The sequence below is a fragment of the Lissotriton vulgaris genome, chromosome 6, assembly GCF_964263255.1.
Source record: "Lissotriton vulgaris chromosome 6, aLisVul1.2, whole genome shotgun sequence".
NCBI classification, from domain to species: Eukaryota; Metazoa; Chordata; class Amphibia; order Caudata; family Salamandridae; genus Lissotriton; species Lissotriton vulgaris.
In genome coordinates, this window is record NC_141694.1 from 329541023 (window position 1) to 329556698 (window position 15676).

Below are 15676 nucleotides of genomic sequence, written 5' to 3' on the forward strand. Positions count from 1 at the left end.
AGACGCTACGAGACAGGGGTCTGCCCGGCCACTGAACAGGGCGCGGCCGGGGGCCTAGAATCTGATCTTGAGAGGGACCCGTTTGATTCTGGTCAGCCTAGTAGGGGCTGAATGACTGAGATGGGACCTTGGGCCGATGGAACTGAGTAGGGCGGGTTATGGCCGGTGCCTGTAGGGGACTCACCAACCCCACAAGCAAGACTAGATAGGGGGGGACAAAAGCACTCTGCCAAGTTGGGGATGCGGGCGGGAATTCGTCCGTGGTGCAGGGGAGCAGGGAGGGGGTGGAGGGATGGGAGTTGCGAGGTTCAAGTTAAAGTTACGTTTTTTGGTCCTCATCATTGCGATCTTACAAGGCACAGAAACATTGCTAACTGCGGGCGGCATGCACCACCTCCGCACACTGGCTTCCTTATCCTGCTGCACATAGTGAGCATGGTTCATACACTCAAATGGCACGACAAGACCAAGCTACACCCGCTGTGGGTACCCCTGTAACGACAAAGGTGCCCCCACTGAAGCTCCTTACATGGAATGTCAGGGGGTTGGGGGACAAAATCAAACGGGGTCTGGTGCTGCAAACTGTTAAACGTAATAGATCTGACCTAGTGCTGCGGCAGGAAACACATCTAGCAGGGACCACCTGTAAGGCTCTGAACAGGCGTGGGTACACCATGGCAGTCCACTCCGAGTTTACCTCAGGTTCCAGGGGCACCGGGATACTCCTCAGAAACAATTCCCCCTTCTTGGTCACTGGCCACAAGACAGATGATCAGGGGCGGTTCGCAGCACTCTCAGGCCAGTGGGAGGGGAGGGCCCTGAATGTGATATCTGTATACATCCCCCCAGCACTTCACGCTACAGCCTTACCAGCACTTAGCCAATTCCTTATTGATCTCCCAGAAGGGGACATGATCCTGGGGGGGGACTTCAATGCTATCACAGACCCCCTGCTAGACACCTTTCCCATACGGGATCGCCAGAGAGGGACTGCCACACTTCCGGGATTCTTGTCAGCTATGGGCTTCACAGACGTCTGGCGTCACCTGAACCCCACAGCGCAGCAATACACACACTACTCAGCACCCCACAATAGCCTCTCACATATCGACTACTTCTTCTTTCTAGGGGTTGGGCTGAGCTCCGTGGATAGACTTGATATCCTGCCACAAGGCATTTCCGATCACTCCCCGATCTCCCTTCACCTTTCTACTAAAGAATGTAAACGAGCTAGGCTGTACCCGATCTATCCCAATTATCTACAGGTACCTAACATTAGGAAAAAACTCAAGTTAACCACCACACACTATTTCAATGAGAACACAGGATCGGTCACCTCGCCCTCAGTTCTGTGGGAAGCTTACAAGACGGTCCTCCGAGGGGCGTCCATATCAGCCATTACTGGGTATAAGAGGGAGTCTAGAGCTACACTGGCTAATTTGGAATTAGCATTACACACGGCGAACACTGCGCATATGGCAGACCCCACCCCTGAGACAGTCCATGAACTACAGCTCCGTCAGCAGCAACACCAGGCACACCTCACTATGATCACCAAAGGGCACCTCGCGAACACTGCGCACCGAATCTATGATATGGGCGATAAGGCAGGGAAGATGCTGGCATGGCTGGACAAACGAGGTGGCAGTAACAAGGGGATACACGGGCTCTACGATGCGGCCGGCGTGCTGCAAACTCACCCGGAACAAATAATCCAGGCTCTAGCTCGCCACTTCCAGGGGATCTACACACCGACACGGCCAGTCACTGAGCGGGAGGCCACAGAATCACTTAGTCACATTCCCGTCCCCGTGCTCACACCTGAAGCACAGTAGGAACTTGATGCAGACCTGACAGAGGGAGAGGTCCAGTTGGCAATACAGGCGCTGCAGTCAGGCAAGGCCCTAGGCCCAAACGGAATTCCTGTGGAATGGTATAAGACGATGGACTCTGTGCTGGCCAAGCCCCTCTTAGACATGTATAAAGACAGCGCAAAAAAGGCGCTGCTTCCGCTCGACCAGCGCACGACCACCATTGTGGCCATCCCCAAACCAACCAAGCCACCAACAGACAGTGCCTCGTACCGACCCATTTCCCTGCTCAACACAGAAGCAAAGGTCCTGGCGAAACTCCTGGCCAGTCGTCTAACCAAGCATCTGAGTACCCTGATACACCCTGACCAATCGGGCTTTATGCCACACAGAAGCACAGCGCTGAATCTACGGAGGGTCCATGGGGTACTGGCGAAGGCGCATCTTCTTACGGAGCAGGCTGTGATACTTTCCCTAGATGCTAAAATGGCGTTTGATTTGGTAGAGTGGGAATACCTTTTTGCTGTCCTAACCCGCATGGGTTTCGGACCCCAATATCTGGCATGGGTGCGACTACTCTACACCCAACCGATGGCGCAGGTGGTTGCAAATGGTCGCATATCTTCGACCTTTCCACTGGGGAGGGGGACTAGGCAAGGGTGCCCGCTGTCGCCCCTGTTGTTTGCGATAGTGCTGGAACCACTGGCAATCCTGCTTAGATCAACGCCGTTATTCCGGGGAATCACTTGGAGCGACGGGTGGGAGGACAAGGTCTCCCTATACGCCGACGACATGTTAGTATACATGGCCGGCCCAACTGAAGGGGTCCCCGCCCTGTTGGCAGTTTGCGATGAACACGGTAGAGCCTCGGGATATACCCTGAACTGGTCCAAATCTGTACTCTATGTCCTTAAGGGCCCGGCTCCGGTGCTGCCGGCTGACTGTCCTCTCACAATAACCACCTCCTCCTTTAAGTACTTGGGTATTTATGTGACGAATGACTCTAAACAGTTCTATATCGAAAACCTGCAGCCGCCTCTGCAAAGATTGCGTGCTGATGTCAAATACTGGGCGGCACTGCCACTGACCCTTCTAGGGCGCGCGGCGCTCTATAAAATGATGGCTCTCCCGAGATTTCTGTATGTGCTTGAAAACTCCCCTTATGTGGTTAACCCACAGTACTTTAGACGGGTAGCAGCGTTGGTCTCCAGCTTGTTGTGGAGTAATGGCCCGGCGCGGATAGCGCAGGCAAAACTGGTGAAGAGCTGGTACGAGGGGGGTATTGCATTACCCAATCTCCAACTATATTACTGGGCGTCACAGCTTAAGGTTATTAATCATTGGATCCACGTCTCACGGGAGGACCCCGCATATAAGGCGGACTGGTCGCAACTGGGGACTGAGGGCATGCTCTCGGTGCTGTACAACTACCCGCAAGTGAAAACCCTGCTTGGCCCAACGTTCCACACAGCGACAATCTGGCATACGGCACAATCACGCCTAGGGTGGAAGGGTAAAATCACCAGGCTAACACCGCTATGGGACACTAAAACACTGGGTAACCTACGGACTTGTAAGGGGTTTGCGAGATGGGACGACATAGGGATCTCGGTGGTGGGGGACCTCTGGGACAAAGGCACGGTTATTCCCTTCCAGCAACTCCAGCAACAATACGGCCTGGGGCCCACTGAAACGTACCGATATGTACAAATCCGGCATGCACTACTGCAAGCGATCCCACCAGACACCACACTCCCAGAATCATCGCCACTCGAAGATAGGCTACTCACCGAATTCATGGAGCAAAAAGCGACCTCACTCACGTACAAAAAATTGATTAACAACCTGCCAGATCCCACACACAAACTTAAAGAGAAATGGGTGGAAGAATTGGGCGACATGGATGAAGCGGAGTGGAATGAGGCATTGGCCTCGCCGAGGGAAGTGGGCATATCAGCCAGATTCCGCCTGGTGCAGCTCAAGGTGTTACACCGCACCTACTACACTCGCACACTACTCCACAAAATACAGAGAACACCACACCCATACTGCCTCAGGGGATGCGGGGAGGAAGGGACTCTCCTACACACGTTATGGGAATGTCCACAAATCAGGGACCTATGGCGACAGATTATGCGCACAGTCTCTCAGGCCATCAATGTCTCTGTCCTGCCGGAACCTCGTAAATGCCTGTTGAACATTTGGGACCCTACAGACTTAAACAGGTATGGACAACTGTGGGTCACCCTAGCAGTGACAGTGGCCAAACGAGACATTGCACAGAGATGGGGCGCTCCGGAGTTACTGACGGTAGCAGGGTGGATAAGAAACATGGACCTTCTCATGGTAAAGGAGAGAGCAGTATATGTACTAAGAGCGTGCCCCCGCAAATGGAATCGGGTGTGGATGCCGTGGAACAAATATAGGGGTGACCCATGTGAGGCATTGCCAGAGGGTGAGGACTCGGAATCGGAGGAAGACGAAGACTAGTGGCAATGGATATGTCAGCATAATCAGGGGAGGGACCGGGAGGCGGAGGGTATGCACCGCTACTGAAGACGGAATGCTGAATGTATGAGCCTGTAGGATATTATATGTGAACATACACACTTATTTGTATAATGATGACCGTTGTTGGGTTTTTAGACTTGTTTTCTTTTTTCTTTTATGTTCCCGCTAATACCACGTATGGGTGAAGTCAGCCTACTGAATCAAAATCGTATGGACGGGATGGGCGTTAAGAAGAATGGGTGAAATTGGGCCATGTAATACGTATGACTGTTCTATTCACTATTCAACTACTAGGCCATAATTAGACCTGATAGCTGTTGATGCACATTGTGTTAAATCCCTTCCCCACTGGGGGCTTATAATGCTGTTATGTCGCTACAACTACAAAATGTTGATATGAATATCTCTTCTAAACTCCTGACAATAAAGAATTTTCAAAAAAAACAACAAAAGGACAGAGTATAAAGAGATATACAGAGGTCGTAGAAGATCCTTGAGTGGTATGAATTTAAAAGCATACAAGCAGCTATGGTGTATAAATATAAAAATGGTACCAATAACAGTTGTAATTTGCGTGCCAACTCTTGCACATGTTTCGCTCCACTGCTGACAGTTTTATGTTATTCATGTTATAAAGTACAATCCTATTAAAATTTATTTTTTCAAAAAAAAAGAATGTTATGAACCTTGTCTCTAAGGGTAGACGTAGGGAAAGCACCTTGCCAAATAGCATTAGACCTTTTAATGCGGTCATTGATGAGTTGTCTATTGTCGCTGATCAGGTCATCATGCATGGGGATAAGATAATTCCCCCATTTAACATTCGTAAGAGACTCTTTGATTTGGCGCTTGAAGGGCACTTGGGCCAAACCATTACTAAGAAACGGTTGAGAAATGAATTTTGGTGGCCTGGAATGGATGGAGATGTGGTCAATTGAGTTGAAAGATGCAGTGAGTGTTGCAAAAGTGAGAAGAGACTCAAGGTGGGACCACAAACTGTCCCCAGTTCCATCCATGACCCTGGTGTAGTATGGCACAGCATATGCCTTGATTTTATTGGACCCATGCCGGGTGTCCACCTCAGTAAAAGATTTGGGTTAGTTTTTATGGATGTCCATACTCGGTGGCTCATTGTGTACTTACTCCCTGAAATAACCACTCGAGTCACCATCAAAGTACTACGTATGATCTTCAAAGAAGAAGGTTATCCTACGGTTCTTATTACGGACAATGGGACCCAGTTGACTTCCAGTGAAATGAGAGAATTTCTGAGTGAGTGTGGTATTAAACATGCGTTCACCACTTTGTACAACCCACAATCCAATGGGATCGTCGAGAGAGCCAATCGCATGATTAAAGGCGCAATAGGTTTGGCACTCACAAACAATCTTGACATAGATGTGACCCTGAGTGAATTGGTGTGGGCCTATCGCACGACTGAGAATTCCACTACAGGCGTCGTTCCCTTCATCGCCATGCGGGGAAGAAAACCAGCTTCAAAACTGGTGCCTCCTTGGATCAGAGAATTGGTTGACGGAAAGAATGTGGGTGGTTGTGAAGTGAGTACTCCCATGCATGCTTCAAGAGGGGTGCACTCCAAGGAAAAGACCTTGTCTAATATTCTTGTGGGTGACTGGGTCAAAGTCCATTCAGGACGCTGGGTCAGAGGCTTATGTAAGTTTCGGGTACCCTTCAGGGTCAAGGAAGTGTATCCTTTCTATGTGGTGTTGGTCAATGGGGAAAAATGGAACTTACGTAGGGTAGCAAAGTATTGCTCACGAGACCACCCCCCAAAGACATTGATTGGTAATTCTGTCACAAAGAATTCATGCTCAGGTTACATGTTGGCCCACGATCAACAATTGCTTAACGGTACTCGTGTAGGTGCTGAAGTGAGGGCACCAGGCCCTGGTGGGGACAACTTGAGCACTGGCCAAAGGGCAACTTTCCCAAATGCGGAGTCTCATGATTCTCAAGGTACTCAACCTTACCAGAGACCCTTGCGGACCAGGAGACTTCCTCAACATTTACATGAATTCATGGTAGGATGATTCATTGCTTTGTTCTATGTTCATGCCTCTAACTTACCCTGTATTCTCCCAGTTCATCTACTTAATTCCCTACCTGCGCGTAGAGGAAAGGGGGGTATGTTATAATGTTGATTACACTGGGGCTGTGCTCCTCGCGCCACAGTGCGATGTAGATGTCATGAAGTCTGATGACGAGCAACGGCACGCCGAGCTGTCAGTTAACAGCTGCTGGCTGAAGGCGGCGGGTGCGCTGGCGCTGTGTTGTAATACCTGAATAAACGCTTTATGTTGTACCGTATTTCCGCCTCATGTTATGATTATAACACAGTGTTCATCTAGTTGTAAAGTATAAGCCAGGAATTCATCCATGTCTTGTTATAAGCTTACAATTATGGCAAACGAGGCAACCAAGACACAGTGAGATAAAGTGATTTGCCCAAGATTAATAGCATTTCAGACTGTGAGAGGTCTCGTTGATGCACAGTTGGCAGTAAACAACACATATAATGTGGGTTTATTTACAGTAACATTTTGTGAATAAGGTGAATTATTAAAAGTAAATTTGCTAAAGCATTTCCCTATACCCTTCCTCAGAAAGTAAAGTAAGAAAGGGAGCATTAGTACTGTTAGAACAGTTTTGTGAAATGTACATTGTTGTAATCAAAACGCCAGCATAGCAAAAGCACTGGCATACTCAAGAGCTCTACAGTGATGAAAAAGCTGGACGTAACAGAGGCCATTCATAAAGAGAGCCTGTGAATATTCAAATATGTGACAGAACTAGAACCATAGCATGTTCTGCTTTTTGTGTTATCACAAATACACAGAATTAGAGACTTGCTAGAATCCAAACCTTGGCACAACAATAGACCTGGCATGTTCCTAGAGCCTTTATACATACAGGACTCTTAACTAGACATATCCTTAAGGCTTTCAATCACGAGACTTCCTAGCTGACGTACCTATACAGCTCTGTATCCTTTATAGTTATTAGTTACCTGCTTTCTACAAGGTATTCTTTTATTTTATTTTCTATGTACAAGACACTGGACTGCTGCACACACTCCTTTATTGTATGGCCACAACGGTGGCTCAGGTGCTTTATATAAACAATCAGTGGTAACATCCCCTGTTCAGCGGGAGGATGACTGTGTCGCTATGCCCCGTGAATGGGTATGCCCCACATCACTGTGTTAACATTGTTGGTTTTGTTGGGGTTGACTAGGGGTAATGAGTATGGCTTTGGCAATTTTGGGGTTCTGAAGTGGGAGGGGGTGGGGGGACGTTGTAAAGTTATTATCATTATGACACGATGTGATCGTACAACTGCGCATATGGAGGTTGCGTATATCGTGGATTATTTGGACATAATCTGTAGCTTTTATGTTGCTTCTCTATGTATGCATTATTTTACGAGCAATAATCACTGCAGAGAACGTAGACTTGGGATTTCACAGTATACTGTGAGGATTACTAATGTGACTTTACATTTACACACTGATATGCCATATAACTACTGTCTTGAGTATTTGGGGCCTACTTGTCACTCATCTTCAGGCAACCCTCGACACACAAATGATGCATATTGATTACACCTGCCTGACGTGGAATGTAAGGGGACTTAATACCCCACATAAAATACGTCAAGTGCTCGCCTACTTAGACAGACACAAAGCTCAAATTGCCCTGTTGCAAGAAACGCATTTAACAAGTCCTCAGAAACCAGAATTGCGGCCAGATGGGCTAGGTATAGATTAGCCTCGTAATATTCTGCATATGCCAGGGGGGTCCTTATACTGTTTAAAAGAGGGTTGCCCTTCACAGCCCTTAAAGAATATATTGATGATGAGGGTAGATACACAATGATTCCTGGGCAATTAGGGCAAAATATGATCACCGTTATCAACATTTATGGCCCTGTGGTAGATGACCCACATATATTTGTCTGAATGCTAGCAGAGTTACGAACATGGCCGGAGGCAGCCATACGGTGAGGGGGAGATTTTAACACGCATTTGGATCCCGCCAATAATAGGTCACACCCAGAGGGTACGTGCACTGTAAAGGTCGCTCAGTGCATACACGATGCAATGTTAGAGATGGGACCGGTGGATGCTTGTAGACTACGAAATGACACAGCGAAGATAGCCACACACATCACACCTGCTTGTAATACTTGGTCCAGACTGGATTACTGGCTACTGAATGAAGAAAGTAATAACTGGGTTGTGGATGTAACTCTACTTCCGCGTACATTGTCAGACCACAGTCCAGTAAAGTTAAGCATTGGCATCCCTACCTCCATCCATCGCCCGTTTACACAGCGTTTTAGAGCCGACGCCTTACTGGACCCTATCTATAATGAAACCATAAGGAAGGCGATAGAACAATTTTTTTAACTAAATGTGAGGACTGTAGACAGCGCAGCCATGTTATAGGAAGCATTCAAGGTTACTGTAAGAGGGGTGTGCATAAGCACTTCAGCCGGTATATTGAAGGATATCCAAGGCCAACTCTCTAAAATTGAAAAAACACTGACTAACCTGAAGTGCGAGTACGCAACAAACCCCGACAACGCTACACTAGCACACATTCAAGAACAATTACAAGACTATCACAAACTGGCAGAGTCAGAAACCCGCTATCTATCATGCTGCCATGTAGCTCGGGCGTACGGTGAGGGGGGCGGCCTGGCTGTCAGCTGGCTGCCAAGCTTAAATTCCGTAACAAACATTCTCCCATAACGAAAATAGTAGGCACACAAGGGGAAGAATACTATACACCTCAGGGGATTGTTTACCAATTTAGATCTTGTTATTCCACACTGTTTAAGTCACGTGGGAGCACTGAGGAAGCAACATTCAATGACTATTTCTCTGATGTAGCCTGTGCCTGGCTGGCGGATGGTCATCGAGACTATCTCAGCCAACCTATTGGTGAGGACGATATCAAAATAGCGATCCATGCTTTACCAAATAAAAAGGCCCCTGGATCTGTCGGACTCACAGCTGAGTTTTATAGGGAATATGCTGATCTGTTAACGCCATGTCTGCTGGAGGTATATGCGGAGGCCCATGAAACGGACATACTCCCCCATCATTAAGACAAGCCTGAATTATCACCTTACTTAAAAAAGATAAACCCCCTTCCCAATGTGACTCATACCGTCCATTGTCACTAATCAATTTGGATGCAAAAATACTAGCCTCTCGTCTTAATCCTCTAATGACTTGTCTGGTTCTTCCGGATCAATGCGGCTTTATACCGGAACGCTCTACATCACATAATTTAAGAACACTTTTTGCCATGTTTCATGTTCTCAGACCAGACCTGCCTGCCGCTGCGGTCATGTTGGATGCAGCAAAAGCATTCGACTCTATCGAATGGAGCTATATGTTATAGATCCTGAAACAAATGGGATTCCCGCTAATGTTCATGCGTTGGGTGCAACTGCTATACACAGAACCTTCAGCAAGGGTTCGTGTGGAAGGTCTTACTTCAGAACCACTGGCTATCAACAGGGGCACGCGCCAGGGTTGCCTCTTATCACCACTGCTTTTTGCTATTGTACTCAAGCCTCTAGCCTGTGTAATTCGACAGCGACACAGGGCATCAGTGCTTAACTTCAACCATCGTCCCGTCGGCATATCATTATATGCGGATGACATGGTGCTTTTTGTCTGTGAGTCCCATAACTATTTATCTCCAGTACTGCGAGAATATATCTGCTTCGGTTTATTTTCTGGACTTTTAATGAACTGGGATAAATCGGTGGTTATACCCCTGACGACGGTCACTAAGCTTCTGCCAATGGAATATCCATTGATCTGGTCTGCAGATCCTGTGAAGTATTTGGGGGTGTGGGTACATCGTGACCCGGATATTGTAATCGAAGAAAATTATGGCACAGCATGCATGACACTGGAAAATCAGGTTGAGAGATGGTCCTCTTTGCCCCTCTCCTTGGCGGACCGCATAGCCATTGTCAAAATGATTGTATTACCACAATTTCTTTATCTATTCAATAACACCCCAATAACACTACTGAAGCACCTATTCCACACCATTCGCTCCCATTTATTGAAACTGATCTGGAATTGCAAACAGGCTAGTGTGAGTTGGCATACGCTTATTCTAGACTATGTGCATGGGGGGTTTTGTGCACCAGATTTATATGTGTATAACTTATGCGTGGAAGCACAATAGGCCTACCATTGGTACAACATGCATGCCTTCACACCCCACGTTGCAGTGGAAGACAGAGATGCCTATCCCATCCCTATGTCTGAAATAATAACACATACAGGTAGAGGAACACCGCGGACGGAAATCAACCCGATAGACACCACTATTACTGCCTGGCAGACTATTGGTAAATTGACAGGAAAACTCCCATTATATGCTCCAGCACTGCCTCTTGCACATCATGCTTCCCTGTCTGTGACTCAGAACAGTGGGGCGATCCGCTCGCTACAACTGGTGGGTATACAATATATGCAGGATATCTATATAGAGGGTCACTTCCTTACAAATGAAGACCTCCAATACATCACTAACGCTCCGTTACTGTTTCAATTCACCATCCATAGACTGAAACAAGCGCTTAGAGCCCATTACAGGTCATTCCTCGAAGAACCCCCCATACTTCATTCACTTCAGCTTCTATTAGTGGCACCTTCCAAGCACAAATTGGTGACTAAACTGTATAAGTCTGTATGCTGTGAATTATTGGGGGCGGCGGATGAAAGTCTAGCCAGATGGAGTAACGGATTAGATCCTCCACTCACCCCAATTGACTGGGAACATATATGCACAATCACAGGTAAACCAACCCAAAATGGCAATCTCAGAATTATCCACTTCAAGTATATCCACCAGGTATACCACAGGCCCTAGAAACTGTTCATAATGGGGCTCAGCGATACCAGTGAGTGTAAACGGTGTCATATCTGGCACTTGGTGTGGCACTGTGAGGCTGTTGCTAAATTCTGGTCTGCAGTAGTACAATGTTTGCAGAAGATATCCAATAAACAATTGCACTGTACACCCTTTGTATGTTTATTGAGCTATGTGCCTCATATTAAGTGTGCAGTTGGGAAATTCTTACGGATTGCTTTGGTGCTAGCAAAACGTCTGATAGCGTTGATGTGGGAAAGTGCTCTTATCCCGCGCCTCGATCGCTAGCTGAAGGACATGGTCTTTTGTAAAGAGTCTCTGGAACTGTATGCAGAAGAATTACCATCTTCATCTAAACCAAAAGACATTTGGGAGCCACTCCGCCAATATTTACTGACAATAGGCCAACAGAACCCTACGACAACGCCCTAAAGATCAATGTAGTATGGTACAACAGCTCTAAAATATGTAATATGCATTGCATACATTAGCCTCTAATGAAAATGTATATGAATATAGCAACAATCACATCTCGTTGTGCTGAATATTGTAGTTGACGTTGTACCGCCCCATAAGGCAGGTTGTATGTTCCTTTTGATTGAAAATCAATAAACCAAAATAAAAAAATAGACCTGGCACAATCAGAAAATATATTATCACAGCTCTCATATGTGAACGCTTCATGGCATCAAATAGGAGAAGTAGATTTTTCACAGGGCAAGTAGATTTATGAAGCATTGCATCTCTTCAACAAGTAAACATTTTTATAAAATTACACACCCTTGGCAGAGTCTAGAGTCTATAAAATGTGAAGTGCCTCTAGTGCAGATTGTCAAGTTGACTGGAAACAAAACATCATAAAGAAGGTCAGAACAATGAACAGGGCAGAACGTTACAAATTTTCCAACCCTTGCGCAGGATATTGGTTCCATAAACTAACCATTCACTCGTCAGAAACAGTGGGCCTGCCTCAGAGACCAATAGTCATCTGATTGGAAATACTTTCTGGACTGCTCCCTGGCTCTCCTGTGTGAATCTCAGTTGTGTGTTCCACAATGAAACTCAATCCATGGATGAAAATACACCACCCCAACATCCAGTTCACCATCCTCTGGAATGTGGCTAAGGCATTCCTTAGACCACAGGGCATAACCTTAAACTATTAGTGAAATTAAGCCTCCAAAAGAGTAGCTTCTCCTTGGTTCCAGTGACCAGGGCAACTTTTCAGTAGCCACTAATCTAATCACACGTACTGAGGTACTTTCCTGTACACATGCTTAAGGCATGGGGTAGGCACTGTCTTAGAGAATGTCTTATGAAATGTGTAGAAACCATGATGTTCCATGCAGAAGCACAGTTCCATCAACCCTTACATGGTCACCACTACCAGTGTGCTAGACCATAGACTCTAGATCACAAATGTACTCCTAGGTTCAGCATTGTGGTTGCTCCAGCATCGTTCTCTACCATAAGTGTAGGCAAGCAACACCATTTAAAAAGTACTCTACAGATCTTTGTCAAAGCTATTCGGAGGTCTAACATGAGGGTGCAGGTAAAAAGGCATGAGCCCTGCACGGTAACTGCCACCACTGCCTGTCAGCTTAGCCAAGGATGAGGGAGCAGTAGCAACTCTGGCATAGGTCTGGGAAGAAGTCACGTGATCAGCACAGATGAAGGTTATCTCAACACTTGCTTTTTTGCAGTTCAGGCCATTCAAAACAGGAAAGGCATTGTGTTGAACGCATTACAGTTGTAATACTCAAAAGACAGCATTGCCACACTTTAAGGCTTTGTGACACTGTGTTGCCTACTGGTAGTTGTTTGTTCAAGTATTTCTAGCCCCTGCCTGAACTCTTCAACTTCACCACTTAGCTGTGCAGTAAAAATCACTTCTGCTGCTTGAAAAAACGATTCTATTTGAATGTGACTACTTTCTTTTTTGTTTGCAGGACAAAGCAATAGCTCTTCTGAGACCAGTACAGAATTTAGAGTTAAATATGTGGGTGCCATTGAGAAACTGAAAATTGAGGAAAGCAGGAACCTCCCGGGTCCATTGGATTTGATAAACTACATTGATGTCGCTCAGGTAAAAGTTTCTATCTGCTGAATTTATTTTGAGCATGCAGTTTCAAAGGGAACTCTACTTTTTAGGTCTCGACTAGACCGCTTATGCGCTATCTTTTCAATACCTTTTGTTTTCTAACATTGGACTTAGAGGTCGCCCATTGGTTACCATAGGTTGGTTCACTTTTGTTTGCTTGCTTCCTACTGGTAAACTGCTGTAGGCTTCCTTCCTCTTCGTGGGCTTGTCCCTTCCCTGGAGCATGGGCGCATTACTTGTGTCCTTCCAATGCTAATTTTTTAGGCACTACTTTTTTATTTGTGTTTCATCATTCTACCACAGAGGGTGTATGTTTCAACTGACTCTCTCGTGTCCTTCTTCCCTGCTGTGTTCCTTCCTCCCTCGCTCGCTGGTGTTGTTAACCCTCATCCTTGTTGTTCCCACCCTCTCTCCCTGCCCTAGTCCTTGTTATTCCCAGATGCCTTAATCCTTGTTGCCACCCATCCTCCCTGCCCTAGTCCTTGTTGTTCCCATCCTCACTGCCTGTCCTAGTCCTTGTTGTTCCCATCCTCCCTGCCTGCCCTAGTCCTTGTTGTTCCCACCCCGTCCCTGCCCTAGTCCTTGTTGTTCCCACCCTCCCTCCCTAGTCCTTGTTGTAAAATAGTTGTATGAGCTGAGCCTGTCTACAGCTTTCGGAACCAAGTCCTTTAGCTGTTTCCATGATAACGCTATACCATATACTCTTAAGTGCATTATAATCCTTGCGGTTATTGCTAACTTTGGCATAGCATTATCAAAACATGTCGAGTAAGGTGTCATACGAATTGGAATACTACCCCCTCACCAGTTCTGGCGACGGGGGTAGCATTCCACCCTTCTAGAGGAACACGACATGTACCTAACTGTGAACCCCGGTTAAAGTTAACCCGAGCCTCAGCATCACAAAATGGATTCTGCCACCACAGACACAAGTCTGACCTCCTGCTACTGGGAGTCCTTCCAGCGGGGGAGGCTTGGACAAAGGGTTTTCTGTCTTGGGAGGTGCTAGCACCACCCCAGAAAGGATTTTGTGTATTGGGTAGGACAGGGCTGAAAGGAATGAGACATGCCTGGGCCACACAATGTGTCCCTGTGCATAAACCGGTCTAAACCAGTTCCTGGGGCTCTCCAGCCCCAGCTCTGGCGCAAGACCGGACAAAGGATAGGGGGTGTAACCACCCCCCTTCCTGGTCCCACCCATAGGAGGGACCTAGTCGTAGTACAGCCCCCTTTAACAGGATAAAGGTAGGAGCTGGTCCCATTCCGAGTGAGATTAATCCTGAACTGAAACTCTACAAGAAGAAACTCTGGACTTCGACTTTCTGCCAAGAAGACTGAAGAAATCTCCCTTGTGGGCAAGGAGTGTCCACCCTGCACAAGCAGGCACCATCAGCGTCCAGTGGCTTCCCTTTGTTGTCTTCCCTCGAGGATCCAGACTTCAGAGCCTGACGAGACCAGGATTCCCAGACCTCTCCGACCTCTACCTACATCTGCAGCACAGCTGAGATCCGTGGGTGTGACGAGACACGTGGGACCGGCCATCTTGGAAGAAGCAGCACTTCGCTCCAGCACAACTTCTGAGGTAACCTCGACCAAGTGCTTTGGGGGACTGAGAAGCCCCGACCCCGAGCAGCTCCTGCACCGAAGACGAGCCCTCCAGCATCCACGAGATCTGCGTGGGGCCCTTCTGCCTGGTTGCTGCTCGACGCATTGTCTGGTCACTTGCCGGCTGGCTAGTGACCTCCTAGACGACGAACCTTGAAATCCAATCAGCTGGTCTGGTTGCTCCAGACTGGCCCCTGCTTCCCTGCAAAGGAGAAGCACCCCAGACCCTCCTGGTCCACTCCAGACGCCGTTTCCACTCACCGCGTGGGTTGCCTTTGCCAAGGCCTGTTGACTCCAAATCCGGATCCGACACCGCCAACAGACAGAGCCTGCGTGGGACAGCTCGTGCCTCCATCCTGGTCATCGAAGACACCACCTGGTCCACATGGCTGCAGAGACAAGCGTCCACTCTTCACCTGATCGCGACGACAACATCTGGTTCCACTCCTGGTTCCACTCCAGTCACTGGCTAGTGACTGTGAACATTGTCCCTTCTGCTTTCAGGTTCTCCTCTTCACTGATCCACCCTTGGATCACACCGGACATCTTCCTCCTGGTCGCCTGCAGCATCTTTTCTTCCAGGCTCCATAGACTTTATCGCCGGAACCCGACACGACTTCGCACCTATGCACCCGCAGCCTGTGGGTGAGGTAACACGAGCATTTCGGTGCTCAAGGGTAGATTGACTCTCCTAGTGTCCAGTTCCACAGTCGTTTGAGTCC

The 15676-nt window shown here is 47.5% G+C and overlaps 1 protein-coding gene across 1 annotated transcript in view; it reads left to right on the top strand.

Annotated features, from left to right (window-relative positions):
• The window catches only part of ITGB1BP1 (integrin subunit beta 1 binding protein 1), a 327961-nt gene that overhangs the window by 161710 nt on the left and 150575 nt on the right, over nt 1-15676 (top strand). The window contains exon 4 of the mRNA XM_086926363.1: nt 13198-13334. Within this exon, the coding sequence (XP_086782489.1) occupies nt 13198-13334 (137 nt within the window). The remainder of the gene's footprint in view (nt 1-13197; nt 13335-15676) is intronic.